General features: G+C 45.4%; 1 protein-coding gene across 3 annotated transcripts in view; it reads right to left on the bottom strand.

Moving 5' to 3' along the window:
* Cdk5rap2 (CDK5 regulatory subunit associated protein 2) overlaps positions 1-20,117 on the bottom strand; it is a 173,905-nt gene that overhangs the window by 126,053 nt on the left and 27,735 nt on the right. For all 3 annotated transcript variants that reach the window (XM_052176652.1, XM_052176649.1, XM_052176650.1), the window contains exons 4-7: positions 18,341-18,451; positions 15,111-15,187; positions 7,947-8,070; positions 4,885-5,039 (exon numbers count right to left, since the gene is read on the bottom strand). In XM_052176652.1, the coding sequence (XP_052032612.1) occupies positions 4,885-5,039; positions 7,947-8,070; positions 15,111-15,187; positions 18,341-18,451 (467 nt within the window). The remainder of the gene's footprint in view (positions 1-4,884; positions 5,040-7,946; positions 8,071-15,110; positions 15,188-18,340; positions 18,452-20,117) is intronic.

Here is a 20,117-nt window from a genome sequence, read left to right on the forward strand (position 1 = left end):
ACTAAAGGCTACTGAAGGTCCAGTCCATTACAGAGCAGCAGTCTTGAGCCAATAAGAAGGCACCATGAGTTGCCAACATTCCTGGGCTTTCAAGAAAAGTATGAATTCACTCCTCCGTGAAATTCAATGTTTTAAATGCCAGCAAGTAATTCAAACTTTTTAAAACTCTATTTAAGTTGAAGAAAATATATCTATTGCTATAGCCAACCTGTAGGGATCCCCGACATGATCACCTTCAGATGCAGAAGAGCTCAAAACTGACAAAATTAGAGACGAAGGCCTGCATGTAAAGGTGGTGGGAACCCAGGAACGCAGCTGGAGAGTGCACACAAGCCGGGGCCAGACCACATTCACCAACCTGCCATGCCCAGCAGCGGCTCCTCTGTGTGGTCAATCCACATCCACTTCATCTGCGTGTAACTCTCTACCCCTGCTGTAATGCTGGCCTAAACTTCTAACTCTGACTTAGATATGGGCTATGGGAAATCATCAAGATTTAGTGCCTGGAGACTTACCAAACAGGCCTCTCCTGAGGGAAAATAAAGGTGGCAGGTGGCTGCTGGTCTCTGGAAGTTTACCTGGGATACCTTCATCTCTGAGACTGATATATTTGTAGAGCTGACAAGCCAACTTGCTATACTTGTCAAGGCAGGCCTGTGCAAATGCCAGGAAAATGCAGCCTGCAGCAGGGTCCCCACTTGACCATCTATATCCATGGAGAAGCCAGCACTTGGACCAGTCCACACCCCTCCTCCCAAATGTCCTCTCCCCACACAAATAAGAATCAGAGCTTAAGCAACGCACAGTGCCGATCTATAAGTGTCGGCTTTGTACACAGAGCATGCAAGCTTCATCCCTTTGACATACCAACCCTCTCCATGGGCAACGCCTAGGACTCCCCCTAAAGGAACTTTACACAGTCTGGAAAGTCATCTCTACCACATCATTTATTAGGATCTATCTAACCACTCTCCATAACCAGAACCACCGCCATCCCTGTGGTTCCAAATGCATGCCCAACCATGCTCAGCACTGCTTCACTTCCTCCAAGGCCAGCCTGAATCTAAAACCCCACTTCCCCACACCTCCACTCTCAGGTACCCACAGAACCCACAACTCCAGCCCTGACTGCAAACACCATCATCCCACTCCTCCCTAAAATCACCTCCTGTATGCTCATCTCCAAACTGAGTAAACTGTATAGCCTCCCCTCAGCCACTCAGTCGCAAGGCTGAAAGAGGGGGTATCAGTATGTGTTTTCCTTGGCTACCAAAGCCATTCAAGCCCACTGTGCCCACTTCCCCTTCGATCCCCACCTGTTTGGCTGCACTCTTGGTCCAGGCCTTCAGTCTCGGTTGCCATCACTTATCTAGATATCAGCATGCATCAGCATGCAAGCCCAGTGGCAGTGCATCCCGAGGCAAGCAAAGGACTGCTCTCCATTTAAACCTAATCAGCTCATGTCTCCGAGCTCCCCACAAACTTCTCAACAGATTCCTCATGCCATCCAGATAAAGTTCAGAGTCTTCCCTAGACCCAGGGATGCGACCAGCATCCCCACACTGCATATGCTACCTCCCTACTAATCAATCAGTAGCCATGGTGACTATCAGAACTGTTTGATGATGCTTACAATCAAGTAACACTTACACAGTCACCTGATAGTGTGTCATACCTGTCTCACTCACCTCCCTTCACAATACTACACATCGTCTAACATTACCACAAGAAAGGTGAGTGTCTTAGTCAAGGTTTCTGCACATTTCTGCACAAACATCATTACCAAGAAAGAAGTTGGGGAGGAAAGGGTTTATTCAACTTACACCTTTCACGTTGCAGTTCATCACTAAAGGAAATCAGGACTGGAAATCAAGCAGGTTAGGAAGCAGGAGCTGATGCAGAGGCCATGGAGGGATGTTTCTTACTGGCTTGCTTCCCCTGGCTTGCTCAGCCTGCTCTCTTATAGAACCCAAGAATACCAGCCCAGGGATGGCACCACCCACAAGGGGCCCTGCCCCCTTGATCACTAATTGAGAAAATGCCCCACAGCTGGATCTCATGGAGGCACTTCCCAACTGAAGCTCCTTTCTCTGTGATAACTCCAGCCTGTGTCAAGTTGACACATAAAACCAGCTAATATAGTGAGCCCATACTGTTTTACAAAAGAGGCCAAATTCACATATTTTATTACAGACTATTGGCACAATTGCCTGCTTTATATTAACTTTCATTAACTTAATCTACTACTTCGTCTCATTTGTCAAGTAAACTTTAACACAGATATGTATTATGGGGGTGGGGCACACAGCAAGTGAAGGGCTGGATATTAGTCAGGTTTCAGACATCCATGAGAGTATCAGGCCAGGGGACATCTACTTTCTTGGAAACGTGTCTATTGGCCCATTGACACAGAATTTGTAAACGCTACAGTCCTTACCCTTCTGTCCCTGCCTCCCACACTCCCACCTAGTAACTTCATTAGCTCTGGGTTAGACAAGCCTCCCTAGCTCACTCCTTTAATCACTGCTGTGTTCAACAGATGTCACATAAGAAGTGCCTGTTGAATAAAGAGCATAATCATCCAACAGAGCCACTGAAGGAGGTGATCAAGATGGCAGGACCCTCACACGACTGTCCCAGGACGTCTGACAAACCTTTCCGAACCTTCTCCTTTTTTCTCCATCACAGGTATCAAGAATTCTCCTTTCTCCCGATGACCAATGTGGTAGTTTGAATAAGACTGGCCCCCACAGACTCAGGTGTTTGAATGCGTGGCCATATCGAGCAGCATTCTCGGAGGGATGGCATGGTTGGAGGAAGTGTCTCAGGTTTGAGGTGCTCTTCTGTGCTCAAGCTAAGCTGAGTGTAACACACAAATTTACTTCTGCTGCCTGCGGACCATGATTAGAACTCTCAATTCCTTCTCCAGCACCACAGTGTCTGCTTACCACCATGACAATAACTGACTAAACTTCTGAAACTGCAAGCCAGGTTCAATTAAATGTTTTCCTTTGTAAGGGTTGCCATGGTCATGGTGTCTCTTCACAGCAATGGAAACCTAAGACAGCCTCTCAGACATTCTACTCTGGTCCAATCCACCTCTTGGCTCACTGCTTCTAGACTATATAGTTCTCCCAGAAAGACAAAGCTATATATACATGCCTTCTAAGGACTTCACTGTCAAACGACGACAGAAGAGAGATTGTGGAACACAATGACCTATGAATTTCTCGGTGTGGTAGCTCTTGACGGTTCATGAATGGCACCTGGGGGAGGAGCCAGCAAAGAGAACCCCTCCTCTTCCTGGCAAAATGGCCCAAGAAAAATACTGGATGGCAAAGGGATAGATCGAGATGGTAACTCATTCCCTCCACCAAGGTCTAGGGGATTCAGTGTCTCAAACATGTCCATTTCACTGAACAAAAGGAAGAAAAAGAGGCTAGCCTCTAACCTCCATGCATGCACACACACACACACACACACACACACACCACACAAAAATTAAAATTAAAAAAAGGCCTCTAAAATAATGAGCCAAAAGAAAATTGAAAAAGTAAAAACAAAGAAACATAAAAAAGGCTGCAGTGCATACAATGCCAGTTGCCCGAGTACCTGGAGTGCAGGTACTGAAATATGGAGACCATGACCACAGGCTCCCTCCCCACTGATTCAGTCCGCTCTCTGAGAGAATCTCAGGTGTGCTCAGCTGATGATGTTCAACCCATAACTGAACACAAAGTCGCACACCTGGATACTATAATGGGGCACTGAGTCAGAAGTAAAGGCAAACGGCATGCACCCACAAGAATCTAAACAGCTAGCCAGGGTGACCCTAAACAGCTGGCCAGGGTGACATACTCAAACAAACTCTGCACTAGAGGAGGAGGGCAGCAGGTGCACCAGGGATTCAAGGCCAGCCTATGCCACACAGTGAATCTGTGCCAGCCTGGGCTATTAACTAACTAACCAATGTAATGGGCCACACCACTTCACAGCGCAGTGAGCAGCTGACAAAAGCAAGCAGAGGCACAATCCTCTGGGAAAGACCATCCGCTTTGGAGCCATCGCATCCGATTGTAAACAGGTGTGGTTCTTCAGCCACCTATGCTGCTCTCCATGAATTTAACCCATCCTCCCACTTAGAGATCAACAAATGGTATGAGAATCAAAATATCAGAAGAAAATTTCAACTTATTTTTAACGACTTTTTGTCAAAAGTTTGGCTGCAAGCCACAGTGGTCATTAAAGACAGTCTAAGAGCCCTACTGCCCACCCATTTCTCTAAACCAACAGCTTAGGTTTTACTCATGCATTGAAGAACTCTGGATTTGGTCTACGGTGTTCTTCTCTGGCCTATTGCACTGCATAATTTGGGCCTCCAGCCAGCACTAAACAACATGGTGGAAAATAGGTCACATGAAATTCACTAGTAGTTATGGTGGGGACGAACCACTTACTGTTCCTAGTGGAAAGAACCACAAGTGAAATTTCCCTTCAATAGTGCCAAGTAAAACCGGGCTTCTCCTGAATGCATGGCTTATTTTACCTCATGGGCAATGTGACTGTCAGGGTCACAGGATTGTGTTTCCTTTAGCTACCAGGAAGCTATAGCCAAAAGTAAACACTAGGCATGCGCAGATGGATCTTCGGATGCCTTCACAACATGAACCTGTCTACTGACGTCTCTTGCCCACTACTATGCCATTCCTTTTCTGTCTGCCCCACTCTGGTCCCCAGCCTTCTATCTCGCTGCACTGGCTACATTCCAGTAAGTATTCCAATCTAGTGCAGATCAATGACAGGAGGGACGGGAGGGGAGGGGGGAGATTCTCTCTCACTCCACATAATGAGATGTTAGAGCTTCCGCAGGGATCCGAGCCAGACCTGTCCTTCTCTTCCAGAGCCAGCGTCATCTCCAGGTCCCCTTCCTGCATCTTCTTCATCGCTGAGAGTTTGTTTTCTAAGCTGAGCCGACGAGCCTTCTCTGCTTCTGTCCCCGCAAAGGCCTTCTCCAGTTCTGCTTGGGCGGCTCTCACATCCTACAGTCAAATTAAATGCATTTGATGCAATTTTTCAATACAATTGGGAACATTTTGAAAGGAAATTGGATTAAAATATAAATATTTATGACTTTTTCTCCAGCACATTTCCCCTCCCTGGATGTACTATACATGGAAAGAATCAGTAATAAATACATTTGCCAGCCATTTTTCCCTCTTGTATCAGAAGAGTAATGGGCACTTCCAATAGAAACAACTCAACTCTACAAGAACTGTACTTTGCGTTCTGAAAAATCAGATCACTATTTACAGCTTCAATGAGAACAAGGAGAAGTGTGCTTCTCAATACTAAATGTGTGTACATTCCAGCCACCCTAATCTCCATGCAAACTCACCCCACAGCCCACTGTCCCCTGCCGTTTCTTTTTAAGATAATGACTATACAATTCTAAACTACATTTCCGTATCTCCAATGTGGTTTAGGTGGTGAAAAACTCCATGCTCTTCCTGAGAGCTCGGAGATGCCCCCAGGGAAATTATCTTCTAAATCATGCAGGCCCAGGGAAAGGCCCTGGTGCTCAAGAGGTGACCCGGAGTAGGCCCGTGTCTCCAACCACACAGACCACTGGCTCAGATTACATTGCAAACATAAAAGTTAAACAGAAGTGGGACCAAAGGTCATCTCTCCCACTTCCTTGCTGTGTGTTTCTGTCATTTCATCTCTGCGCCCAAGGTTCTTATTCTAGAAAACAGGAGACCCGCCATTCCATTAAAGGGCTGCTGTGAGCCTGCCAATCCTGCAGTCCCAGAAGCTAAAATGGCCACCTTCTCTTCCCCTTTCAGTCCTTACACTAACTCTGTCTGCCTTGGAGGCCCACCTGGTCCGTCATATTTCTTAGAGAGCAACAACAATGCTGTTATTTGCCTACTAAATGCCAGGCAGAAGCAAACAATCATGTCATACTTGATCTTCACATAACCCTCAAGTGCTATGGAATGAGACATTAGAATACTGCAGCCTAAAATGAACCCAGATCACCTAACTGCACCTGTGTGACTTGGTGCCCTCTGTTTCAGTATGTTTAAAAAGAGAGAAAGAGAAAGAAAAGGGTAAACGGCAGTGGTTAACTGTGAGCTTTCTTGGAAGGATAACTAAGAATGCACACATGGGCTCAGCAGGGTGCCTCTCCTGTGGTGAACTCTCAGAGCTTAGCTTGTGCTCCTTACTGCAGCCAGCGCTGCAAGCTATCATAGCTGTGTTCAGTCCACACAGGCAAGTGTTTCATCCAATGGGATAAAGGCAGCAAACAGAACAGAAACACTGGGAACTACAGTAGGGGACAATGGAACAAACAAGGAGTCTGGATCAAAAGATGACAACTTTCATAACTGTCTTGATTAATGGTATGGTGGTTTTGGTGGTTTGAATAAGAATATCCCCATCCCCATCCAACTCCCATATGCTCACAAATTTGAATACTTGGTCACCAGGGATTGACACCATTAGCAAATCTTGCTTGTTGGAGTAGGTATAGCCTTGGAGGGGGAAGTGTGTCACTGGGGGTGGGCTTTGAGGTTTCAAATGCTCAAGCCAGACCCAATGTCTCTCTCTCTCCTCCTGCTGCCTGCAGAGTCAGTTATAGAATTCAGCTACGACCCCAGCACCATGTCTGCCTGCATGCCACCATGCTTCCTGCCGTGACAGTAACGGATTAAACATTTGAAATGTAAGCCAGCCCCAATGAAATTTTTTTGTTTGTTCTGTTTTTGTATAAGAGCTGCTGTGGGCATTTGGGTGGTGGTGGTGCACACCTTTAATCGCAGCACTTGGAAGGCAGAGGCAAGTAGATCTCTGAGTTCAAGGCCAGTCTGGTCTACAGAAAGAGTTCCAGGACAGCCAGGGGATCATAGAAGCCGTGCCTCAAAAACAAAAAAAGAAGCAAGAGTTGCCATGGTCACGGCAATAGAAACCCTGAAACAGTGATATACTTGTAGATATAATGTTTGGGAAGCTTAAGCAAGAGGATTCCAAATTTGAGACACCCTTACTAACTAGCAGATGCTGTCTCAAAAAAATAATAGTAACTTATTAATATATCTTGGTCATCACATTCTTTCTGAAAGGCTCAAAATATTAAACTTTCTATTATCATCAAAATGTAACAAGTAGAAAATCTCACACCTGATCTCACATAGGTCAAAACACAGGCATATTAAATTACTGCATAAAATTCTGACTATGTAGTATATATAAATGCATATGTAAAATATAAGTAAATTCCTTGTCTAGTCATGGATGCCATCCCCAGGATAGCACATTAGTTATCTACATATGTTCAATAATATAATAAGCTCAAATCTACAACACTTACCCTCTTAGGCATTTTAGATAAGAGCTATTTAAACTGTGGTATGTAATACTGGCTTAAATAGAGGAATCCTGTCTATTGTTCTATCCAGAGGCAGATGCTCAGCCAGAAAGCACCTGACTCCCAACTATGGTCACCGCAACTGCCTGACAGAATGAACAGCACAAGACCTACTAAAGAAGTGATATCCAGTGAGTTCTGGAAAGACAGTAGACCACGGCTAGAGACAGGAAAGAGCTGGGTGGGCAGGCAACTGGTAAGCCCCAGGCAATCTGACTGAATCCAGACTTGTTTAGCACTAGATGTTCTTTCTTTCAGTGGCCTCAGCAACCACCTAGGCTAGCCAGTACTTCTTTCTATACCTCACTGTCCTCACAGGAAGGAAGAGAACAATGTAAGGGTTATAATACACATGTGTAAAGTGCCTACAAAGAGGCTAGACTCCAAAAGACACTCAGAAATGACGAGGGTGGCTGCATTTCTGCTGAAATGTGATCCTCAGGAGAAAACAGCGCCATCACACCCTCCCACAGCCTGACCTTCTCTAAGGGAGAGCCCGCGGCATCTCCAGACTTACTTCTTCTAGAAGATGTATCCTTTGCGTTAGGAGGTCTTCCACCTGCTGCACCTTCTTCCTTGCGTCTTCTTTCACCCGCTGGACTTCAGATCCACCCCGTTCTGCTAGGCTCTCCACCGCTTTGCTGCAGAGAGAGCATGCTTCAGTCGGGTACCTGCCCGATGGCGGTTCCACCAGGCATAAAAGACCAGGGGTACCTGCCCGATGGCGGTTCCACCAGCCGAAAAAGACAAGGGGTATTGCTAGTCATTGCTCCCATTTACAGAGTTAAGTTTCTTACAAAAAAAGCAAAGCAAAGCAAAAACATCATATTTATAATTCAGAAACATGGATGGGAGGAATCGTCCATATTCCAGAGGATAATAATCAACACTGTAACACACAGACTTGGTTGCTGTGTACCCAAAACAGACCCATTTAGTACGTATTAGTGAGCTAATTTCATTACTTACTACCCTGAAAACTTACCCTTCAGGGTCAGTAAATATAAATCTGTATCATCTTAAAGCTTGCATATTAATTCTCCGTATGGCACATACTTTATTAAGTCAATATTCTATATTTTAAATACCTACATTGTTTCAGATATAACACATTTGATTGATAATACCAACAAAGATGTGAGAAGAGTGCCTGGTACAAAGCAACCACTCCCTCAATGTCAGTGCTGTGGTTTAACGGTTCACGGAGACACAGAAAGGGAATCACTGAGTCTAAGCACACTCTCACACTCTCGATAGCAACTGCCAATTCCCCACCAGTACTCTTCTAGCACTGGTGGAGGAAAGAGGAACAGTGTGCAACAAAAGGATATTTGTGGTTAGGCTTGCATTTTAAGTATAGCAAGACAGATCCAACACAGGCTACTGCTTAGGGTGTGAAGAGGGGAGTAGATACAAGATTCCTGTACCTTGTGTTACTGGATAGTCAACACCCAGCGTACTCTGCTGTGGCCGCTTAGAATGTTCTCTCTGAGACAATCAGGGTGGGCATGACACTAAACCCAGGACCAAGACCAGTGATGCAGAAAGCAAAGCAATGGTGGCTGCACTGCTGTGACCTCCACTCACACTGAGGAAATGGCTCCACCTAAAGCCATTGGCTTCTCAGAAAAACAGCAACAGAAAACCAAACAAGACCCCGCCCCTAACCTCCCTAGCCTGAATTAAGGAGTATATCAAATTCTCTAATGCAAAGCCCTGCAACCAGCTGCTCACACTGGGCCACGTGAAGCATTCATCCAGAACAGGACCCCCCAGAGGGCTGTGCTGGCTATCCCAGTCTCCCACAGAAATCACCTGCAAATAAAGGCCTTATTTATACCTAGTTTTGCTTTCAGCAAGGCTTCAGAAGGCCATCACAATATCACATTAATGGAATACAATGTGAATAACTAAAAGGAGGACAGATCTGCTTCTAAATTCTCACTCTATTCCATCCGCAGTGTGGCTCTGGGTAAATTACCTAGCCTCAGTAAATTAGCTGTTATACCTCAGTCTCCTCATGTGAAAAATGAGATGATTACCTCTTGGAACTAATGGGCTACCACACGGGGTCCTCTGCAGCCCTGGCTCAGCACTCTGCTGAGTGCCCCCCACATCCTGCTGTGAGGTCTCCCCTGCAGGCCAGGGCAGCACAGGCCCTGCTGTGCTGCTGAGAGGCCTCCTGCTACCCCTCTGCTGGATCGGAGCTCAGAATGGAGGCCAGCATGCTCGTCTCCTGATTGCTGCCTTCAGTATCCTCAGCCCCCAGTCCCTCAGCTCATTTCTGGGGTCAGTGCTGTCTCCAATTCACAGGGCTCACAGTCATTCTATCACTCTGTAAGGGGCATTAGATGGTAAAAGGAGTCCTGGACTGGCCTCCTGTCTTTTGCTAGCTGTAGCTGGAGAATTTTATCTTTCTCTGCGTGTGGATGCTCACACAAATAAGTGTATAGAGGACAAAGGGCGACACCGCTTTCTACTGCTCTCCTCCTCCTCACTCAGTCATTCATTCAGTTTGACACAGGGCTTTTTACTGAATCTGCAGCTCCTTAAACAGCAAACACCATCTCCCCTGCCAGCCCACCAGCAGCATTAGGGTTAAAAACACCTTCTCTCAATTTGACACAGGTGCTGAGAATCCAAACTTGGGTCCCTGTGCCTGCACAACAAACACTTAAGCACTGAGCCCCTATACAGATGTTTCTGGTCCTGGATTTCTTCTATCCTGGGGCTTTTCAGTCCCCTGTATGGCCTTTCCCTCTGCTGCACTCTAGTCTCCCTCACATCAGTTCAGATGTAATCTTGCCATTTCACAGCCTGAATCGCATATGCTGTCAAGAGGCTGTATAATTTTTAACAACTACTAGCATTATTCAGTTTGTTTGTGTTTTAGTTATACCAATAAAATATATTCACAATAATAAATGTTCCAACTTTTCATTTATCATCTTTGTATTTTACAGTTACTGTAGCAATAAAATTTATACTCAGCAGTATGGTGCAATTTTCCTCTGCTAATGGAATTATTATTTTTTGTTTGTGTTTTAAAGCTACAGAGATAAAATTTACTCCCAACAATATGACTGGCTTTGGTTTTAATGTCCCCTTATTGTAACTGATACACAGAACAATGGAAAACTAGCACAGAGACATGTTTGTAAGGCAGGGTGGGTTCAGGAGCTGCTCTAGAACCAACCTGTTACAGTTCTCTGGGTTTCCGATTTCTCGACACTCAGATGAGAAGACTGACAGCCTTATCCACTTGTCAATCACTGTACGTACAGGATTAGGATAAAGCCAGAATTGGACCAATGTCAATTCTCTTCCTCTACCCCTTTTCTTTTTTTTAAATCTGGGCTACAAGTACACATCAGGTAGACTATCAGGCCTCAGAGGTCTACACCAGCTTTCCACTCAATGTGAGAGAACCTTCCATAAATACTCTCCTCATCATCATTCTTAACCTTCACCATTTTCTCTAGATTATTTCCATTTGAGTTAGCATTGTCCTTTTCCTGCTGCAGAAACCATGTCCTATGCCTTTCTGAACAAAAACCCAACTCAGGAAAAGATCTGACAGAATTTACATTAATAAGGTGACATCAGTGTGCCACAGATGCAGTGCTGGGTGTTCTGGGTAGTTAGATGCAGAAGGGAAAGCCCCGGCACAGGTAACAGGTAGACACCAAAAGCCACTTAGAGATATTGTGCACACTCTTATGTCAACACATGAACAATTTAAAAAAGAAAAGAAAAAGGAACTGTGAAACCTAGTACCCAATGAGAATTTTGGGAGTTGATCTTTCTGACCATTCTGTCCAAGATCACAGCCCTTCTCTTCGCCAAGCCTGACCCCCTCCTCTGTATAAGCAGGGCATTCCTTCGACCTACCTAATAATGAAGTGTGTGAAGTATGTGTGGGTGTGAAAGTGTTTTAGACACAGAAAAGAGCTACCATAATAGGATGGACACTATATGCCAGAGAGGTCAATGGAAGGGGCCAGTGCAGGCTAAAAGGAAGAGAAGGATCCCAGTCTGAGCCCTTTGGAACTGTGCAGGGAGGGCTAAGAAGGGAAGCCATCTGTTCAGAAGAAGCTAAAGAAGCAAAACAAGAACATCTGCAGACCCTGTAGGATGGGCTGGGGACAGAGGTGGTAGAAAGGAAGCTGGAATGGGCGAGTCAATATGAACATCCATCCACAGGGCTCATGACCTCAAGCCGAGAGCACCTCCTTGTGGGGTGATTTGAGTAAGAATTGCCCCCCCACCCAGGTTCATGTACTTAAACACTTGGTTCTGCCCTGGTGACACTGTTTGAGAAAGTTATAGATCCCTGATGGAGGAATGGGAAGGGCTTTGAGGTTTTGCAGACTGGCATTACTTCTTGTTTCTTCTTTCTGATCCCTGGCTGTGGGTAAAAATGTGATCTGCCAGCTTCCTACTCCTTCCATAGCTTCCCCGCCATGATGGATTCTATCTCGTGGGATGATAAAACCATGCCAGGAAACAGTACGGTGGAGCAGGTCTGAGACCCTGGAGACTCGGGGCACACCTGAGACATAGGCTCCAGATTCCTGGCCTGGAGCACATGCCATACTTCCCACAGAAGGAAATGTGAATGGTCATATAAGCTCAGAACAGAGTTGCCATGCTAATGAAGTAACTAGAGACCCTGAAGGTTTAGCCAATAAGCGTTCCTTCCCAGACATTTCTCCCTACAAAAAGGTATTTAATCTCAGGTCCACCCTGTGAAGTTGGTATGCATCCATTTGCCATGATGAACAGTCAATAAGCAGTTTAGAACCATGGACTGTCTCTTTCATCAAGATCCGCTGTAGTGTGCCACAGAAAAGTCCTTTAATTACCAAGCTACAGCTTAATTCTTCTGTAGAAAGCCTGTCTGTGCTTCCATTGACAACTACTGCCAAGATAATAGCAATCACCACTGAGCTGAGCTGGAGCTCCCCCACCTCCCCTAGCCCCAGGCTAGACACCATCCTCAGTTTGTAGCCTCCCCCTCCCCACCCAACTCCCACTCCCAACTCCTCAAGACTCAACAACACCTAGATGTCCAAGAGCTTGGGAGCCTCCTGTCCTGGCCAGCCCCATCATTCATTCCCAACTCCGCTGGTCGGGATAGCTGGGTGCCTGGGAGTCTGGGAACCCCAACTTTAGCTTTCCCACATCTCAAACTTTGTTCTCCCACAGCAAGAGCGGTGTCTTGGTACCTCCCTGAAGCCCAGCGTCTGCCCACCAGTGGCGTGGGATAAGCACAGCCAAACACTTCTAGCCTTTTGCCTCCTCAATAAACACCCCCTTCTCTCTCCAAGTCACTCTTGGCAAGGTATTTTATCACAGCAACAGAACAGAAGGAATACCCTGAAATCTCCCTTCTCACTCACCTCCAAAGCCTGTGGGCTGTGCTTCTTAAGGGTCTTTACCTTTAGTCTACCATCCATGTCAGCATACAGCTCCCACCTGGCTTCCAAACTCCCTGCATCCTCACAATCCCTTTCCCACTCAACAACCAGAGCTGCATTTCCAAAAGGCAAACTTAGTACTGTGTCGGTCACGTATGTGACCTTAGAACACAGAGCAGAATCTCTAGTGCTCTACTCTCTTTCTACTTCCTCAGACTTGCCACACCCTCTTCCTTGACACATCTCCACTCACTCACCTGCCTAACTGTACTGACGCCACAGGCTTTACATTAAATGTCACTTCTATAGGCATCCCTCCACTCTGATTCGCTATGTCTATATATCTACTGCCATGGCTATAAACTCTTATGGTGCCTTTTTCTCTTTCCAGATCTTCTCCCAACCTGTAGTCATACAGTTGCTAGTGTAAATATCTCATTATCATCATCATTCCCAAAAGAACAAATTCTCCTATATCTGTTTGAATCACCATTATATCACCAGGAGCCTCATATGGTACAACACACCACACCCATTTGATAAGTATTCTCTGAAGAAGTTAACAAAACTGGTCAGACCACAAAGGGCCTTGAATACAAACCTTGACATAGGAATACACAAACAGGCATGCAAGCACCCAAAACACCCAGTCCTAAGAGACAATACTGAGAAATGTACATGAGCTCTTGTAAGGTGGGATTACCATGTGTGTGTGTTTTGCCAAAAAACCAAGTGCTACCCAAGTCCTCCAGCAGGGAGGTGATGAGTATGAAGAAAGCCAAGCTTGCGTACTGATGTCAGGCTACATACAGCAGATTCGCTTCCGTCCTCAATGAGCCACTTCCAAAAGGAAAGAAAATGGCAGTGAAGACCTTCTGGTCTGGGCATATCTATTCATTTATTCACTCACTCAGCAGCATTCAGAGAAGCTTAGGCCTGGGAGTCTCTGGTCTGCCCCTCAAGCCACAACAGCCAACTTCCAACCACCAGACCCTTTTACAGCCCAGCCTGGAGAGTGACGCAAGCATGTTCCAGCCCCTCCACGTACAACAGCAGCTCCACGCCATGACAAGGGAAACACTTATATACAGACGTCCAAGCAGCCCTTGTGGACCACCTGGAAACACATTCCACTCTTCTGGGGCAAAACTAAGCACACTTTGGCATCCCCACTTGCCACACATGCCATACCATACCTCCACAACACTTCACTTGCTCACAATGCAACTTAGAGTAGCCTATGGCCAGCTATGGAAGGTTTAGGCACATGAGTATATCTGCAGATCTTCAGTGTATGGTGCTCATAACTGTGATAAACCAAGAGATATAGAAGGAACCAACAGGTCTACAGATTGTCATTCAATAAATCATCCAATGGAAAAAAGATAGCCTTTTCAACAAATGGTGCTGGTTCAACTGGAGGTCAGCATGCAGAAGAATGCGAATTGATCCATCCTTGTCTCCTTGTACTAAGCTCAAATCCAAATGGATCAAGGACCTCCACATAAAGCCAGACACTCTGAAGCTAATAGAAAAGAAACTGGGGAAGACCCTTGAGGACATCGGTACAGGGAGAAAGTTTCTGAACAAATCTGTGAATTAATGAACTAATTAATCAATTTATGTATCAGATTCCCCTTTAGATAAAACACTACAAGAGTCCCTAATATACACAGCAGGCTTGAAACAAACTGCTGGCTGAAGCCCTCCCTCTGCCTCCCTGTCTCCGCCCACCAGAACCCCTTCTACTCCTACAGAGTTTCATCAGTGAAAACAAATGAACTCCCTTAACAGCAATACACTTAACGATACAGGTGACATGACTCTCACAAATACAATAGAGGACTTACTGTATAATTCTATTTATATGAAGTTCAAAAATAGGTGTTGAGAACAGTGGGTATCTGGGAGGGAGGGGGAAGGGGGGATGCTCCGAGAGCATGAAGGGAAGGGGGATTTCTGGAAGCTTCCTGACGTTTCCTCTGGTTCAGACAGGAGCTGCACGTATGTGCTTGCTTCATAAAAATCCATCATGCAGTGCCCTTAAGTGCGGTTCATTTTCTTAGAACTACATTATGCTTTTAAAACAGTTGAAAAACAAGCAATTAAATAAAAACTACAACTCCTTGGGGTTCTCAGAAGCCAGTCAGAGTTCAAGTTGCTTAGAAAGGTGGCTTCCTGTGTTTCACTGCCCAGCCCAATACCCACATGGAGGATCCGATGGGCAAGCTCTTGGGTTAACAGGGGTAACAGGTACTCACGAGGCTTTGACGAGCAACTGGTCTTTCTCCTGGAGCTCACGCTTCAGACTTTCCACTTCTACCTTAAGTTCAATGTTCTTCCAGAGGCCAAAAGGTAAGAAGAGACACATTGTAAGGTATAGGAGTAGCAAGCTTTGATGGTAGGCGACCTACTTCCCGCCTGGACTGACTATGCCACACTTAGAATAGCAGATCCTAGAAACAAAACCCCTCTTAGCCCTGAGGTGCAGGAAAAAAGGCAATTATTAAGTACTGGTGGTCTCAAAAGAAAGCCCTGGATTCCTAGAGACTTGGAACAATTATGTAAATGTTCCAAGTGTCTAACAGGCAGAGCATTCAAATATCTAGACATAAATGTCATACAAGTGAGGCTGATTTAAAAATTGTTTGCCCTCCGCCAGGCAAATTTACAGTTTGCTTTTCCCATTCGAAGGCAATTACTTGTAGTTGTTTACAATCACGCATGTGTTGTTGCAGTGGAAACGTGCTACAGATTTAAAACTAAACTAAAATAAAACTTGTGAATGGATAAATGGGAGGCTGCAGCACGCCTGTCTCACTTCTGCTTGATTTCAGTACATTCACAGAAAGCCCCAGCTTCTGTGGGGAGTTGTCTCTAAGGGATATCATGGCAGCAACCATTCTTTTTCCTTAAGGTTCTTGAACAAAGGAAGTTGCACATGGCCTTGGGCTCACAAGTCAGTCACTCATGAGAAAAAGACAATCTTTGGCAGGTGGTGGCCAGTGGGAGGCAGCAAAGTAATGATGGGCCTCTCACTTCGCCACGAATACAGTCCAGTCAGAAAGCACAAAGAATTCATGTGGTGGAGACTTTGGAACAGCCTGCAAAGGACTGCTATTAACCTACGATTTCTCTGAATTCTCTCTCTTAACTTTTAATAATTTCCTCTACCACACTTGTGTTTTAAAAGTAATAACAGTTTCATAAAATTCACAATCCAATGACCAGGCCTCATTCCTTCATCTCTCCCCGTCCATGCTTTTCCCCAGGGCACTCCAGTCAGTGGTGCAGCCAACACAGAAAGGCCATGAATGCAGGATCTGGGGAGCATGGCCCCTTCCCAGGAGAAATAACAGCAAGTCAATGGACACTCATTTATTTACCTCGGGCACTTGAGTGCTGTTAACAGACCCCAGGTCTAAGGACACCGACATCAATATGACAGACATACACAGGCTCTGCCATCGTGAGAAGAAAGCAACTGGCAGTATGACCCTGTGCCTGTCCTTAGCTGGCATGGCACAGGGATGAGACAGCAGCACTGTGACTGTAAGATCCCACTGTCACACAGGACCAAGGGGATTCCATGACATGGGGACAGGGAAACCACATAAGCACTAGAAGCCTGAGCTGTTTGTGTCACTGTCACACAGGGGCTCAAGAAGTCTATCTCTAAAGCAGAAGTGTTCTCTAGAAGAAGTGTTCCTTTGGGTAACAGTGAAGACGCTGAGGGCCAGTGCACAATGCGGTCAAGTGTGCCTCTGTGAGAAACCCCTTCAAGCCTTGGGTTCCTCCACCAGCTCCCACAGAGCAGAGTGGAAGTGGGAGCTGGCAGAGTGTGTTCCAGGAGTGGGGCCTGTGCATGAACCAAGCGTTAAGGATGGCTAGTTAGTATGTGTAAGCTCCCCATGCAATGTCTCAAGCTCTAAACGTGTCTGTATAAAAACAGCCATTTTCAAAGCAAGAGTCAGAATGTCTTCAATGCTCAAAATGGACTAATATAAAGCTATAAAAGAAAGACTCAAACAGCTCTTAAACTACTCTTCTTTTGGAAAAGACATCCACGAAATCATTAAATGAAAGCTGCAAAATGCAGAACAGAACCTGCTGGGACTTATACAAAACGGGGTTACACACAGAGATTCAGGTAAAATTTTATATAAAACTCCTCTGTACAGGCCATTAATAACACTGGTTAGATCCAGGGACCCAGGGATCATCTTCTCAGGAGTATATTTTAGGGTTTTTCCACAACTTGATGAAGAAGATAATTAAACTAGGCCATCTAGTCAGTGAAGAGGAGGAGAGGAAGTAATACACCGAGGAAGACAGATCAGGCTCAAACTCATTGTGCAGCACCATGACCAGGCAAGTTGCTGACATTCCCCAAGCTCCCGGTTCCTCACTAGAAGACCAGGGTAATCTTTCCTGCCTGGGACTGTCTTGGGAGTCAAAGTCAAATGACCAGTGCAGTCTGACATTCTGCCACCTGAAGTTGTGAGATGCCTGTCTACAGTGCATGCAGTTTTAACTACTGGTTCCCCTTGAAAGGCTATCCTCTTTATCTTTCTGCCCTGAGAGTGTAGGAAGAAACTGCCTTCAGTGACAAGGGAGATTTATCAGCTCCTGTCAGCTGAAAAGGGCCCAGAAGAACAGTATGATCCCTTTTCATGAAAATCTATATAGCAACCCCCATCCCCCACCACTAAAACTCCAGGAGAGCTCCTTTCTTCCTTCAAAAGTTTCCACCAGTACAAACATCAGAGGAGAAAAGATTCCCAAGCCAGGGGCTAATCTACTAGCAAAAGTTAAGAAATAGGCACCTGCATACTATTTAGACTCATGGCATCTGTAGAAAGCCAAATTCTTACAACTCTCTGAAAGAAAGTCTGGTTACAGACACAGACCTCTAGGTTAAGGAAGAGACTTTTCCTGACAGTTCTAAGCAAGCACACAGGGCTGTAAGAGTCGAACTGCCCAGCCTAACTCTGGGAGGCCAGAGTATACAAGCCACTGATGGCGACTGTCCAACAGTGATTGCTTGCTGGAGGAGTCATCCTCCTCACCCCCCACCCCCCAACCCCCACCCTTCACCCCATTAGTACCTGTCACCCTGATTTCATCTAAACAGCACTTCACTGTGGAAACAAGCCCAGAGCCACCATGAGTGGCGAAAAGTTACCCCACTGGTTATAACACCAGCTTTCAATTCCAAAGCTATTCTACTGTACCACTGCCTAATTATAAAAGACAACTGAGGCCAAGACTGTGAGTCAGAAATCAGGTGTCAAAAAGATTAAAAGACTGCCTTTAAATCATACACCTGCTTACTGAGGGTTGCCCTAGCATCATGCTGTTTCCCATAATCAATCCAAATTAAAAGACAACAGCTCCAGCTGTTCATGCTAACTCTGAGAACAAATACCAGTCAAATGTCTGGGGGGGGGGGGCACTGAGCCAAGACAGAAGCCAGAAAGTGGGTGTTCACCGTCTTATGGATGTGCTCAGTGGGGCCGGCAAACTCCTGCTGCATCCTCTCCTCCAGGAAGTAGATCCGGAGCTTTAGATTGAAGTTCTCCTTCTTCAGCTCAGTGATTTGCTGCAAAGCAAGTGCAGGACATTCACCTGGAGTACAGCAGCTGGGCCAAATGTCAAAAGATCTTACCTTGGCTGCAGTGATGCCAATCCACCAGGGCAGGTGGTTCCCAGAACCCACATGCAGGGCAATCTGAGCATCAAAATGAATGCCGACAGGAGGAAACGAATACAAAGGATGCATGACTCCATATCACTGGGAGAAGGGACTGGGGATGGGGAAAGGGAGGAGAAAGGAATGAGGATGAGGAGGATGGGGGCGGGATAGGATAGGATTAGATGGACGGGAAAGAGGACGAGAGAGAAATGAAGAGGGAAAGGAGAAAAGATCTCTTCAAGAGAAATCATTAATACATATAGGACAATAAGAGTCAATACCAACTTAATCATAAATATAACTATTATCACCACTGACAGATCAAAGCCATGTTATGGGCCTCCTGAAATAAACTACTGCAAGCAAACAATTCATCTGACGGACTCCTGTTTACAGTCATTAACCCAAATTCCATCAAGGAGTCAATCAAAAGAATCTACGTTGATGGACTATGCAAACCAGTAAACCGGAATTCTTCAAAAGCCCTAACGACAATCTAGTACAAATGGTAGGGGAAGTCTTCTAAACAAACTGAGGTTACATAAACAAGACTGGTAAGCACAATGGAGGATTCTCAAACATTTAAGTATATATATATATATATATATATATATATATAAAATCATATAGTGATGATAACTAGGGAAAAATGAGAGAAAAAAAAAACTTTGCTAGGATTGTCTAGGAGAATATCCTAACAGGGAGAATCATACCAAAGCACATAGGGTGCTACATGGTGGTATCTGCAGCTAAGTAAGACTGCTGGGGGAGGAAACCGAAGACACAACAACTGTAGGACATTAACTGGTGAATCTACAATGATCTATAATTGCACAACTTTTCTGTAACATTAAAATTTGTCAAAATAAGGGAGTGGGATGAGATGCTACTCATTTCATAGGATAAAATTTGAGTGAGTAGTGGGGTATCTTTGGTGGGCTTGTGCCAAGGTATACCCCTAAGAAATTATGCCACAAAACAGATCTAGAGGAAGAGCTTTAATTGGAGAAGGGAGAGTGAGAGGCAATCTAGGAGTGGGGATATGAGGGAGAAATAGAAGCAGACATGCAGACAGACACGGAGACAGAGAAAGGGACACACGAGAGAGGGCAGAGAGATCTAGGGTGGCTGATGGCCCTTTATGTGCAGCACCTAACATCAGTCACAACTGGGCAGGTGATGACTAGGGCCTAAAGAGCAGGCCAGTGAGAATGCTAACAGTCCCTAAGACTCTATTATGTAAATGAGCATTGATCTAAATAACCTAAGCCTCAGCTTTTAAGCTTCACTGTGTACATATTACAAGATCAAAGATTACACCAAATAGGACCATACCTGGGCTCCTATCTTGCTGGGACTCAAACAACCTAATCTGCCTGATAGGCCTCACTGACTATGGAAAATAGCTGACATTCTGATTCCTTGATCCAGCATTCTGAGCAGGCTAACAAAAAGACAAGCCTAGCTCAAAGGAGACATTAACCAACACACTAAGTAACTTCCTACATCAAAACAAACGCTACTACTATGCTCAAACAGCTAAATATTTTCAAAGTCCTCTGGCCAACCTCAC

This window comes from Apodemus sylvaticus, chromosome 3, assembly GCF_947179515.1.
Source record: "Apodemus sylvaticus chromosome 3, mApoSyl1.1, whole genome shotgun sequence".
NCBI lineage: Eukaryota > Metazoa > Chordata > Mammalia > Rodentia > Muridae > Apodemus > Apodemus sylvaticus.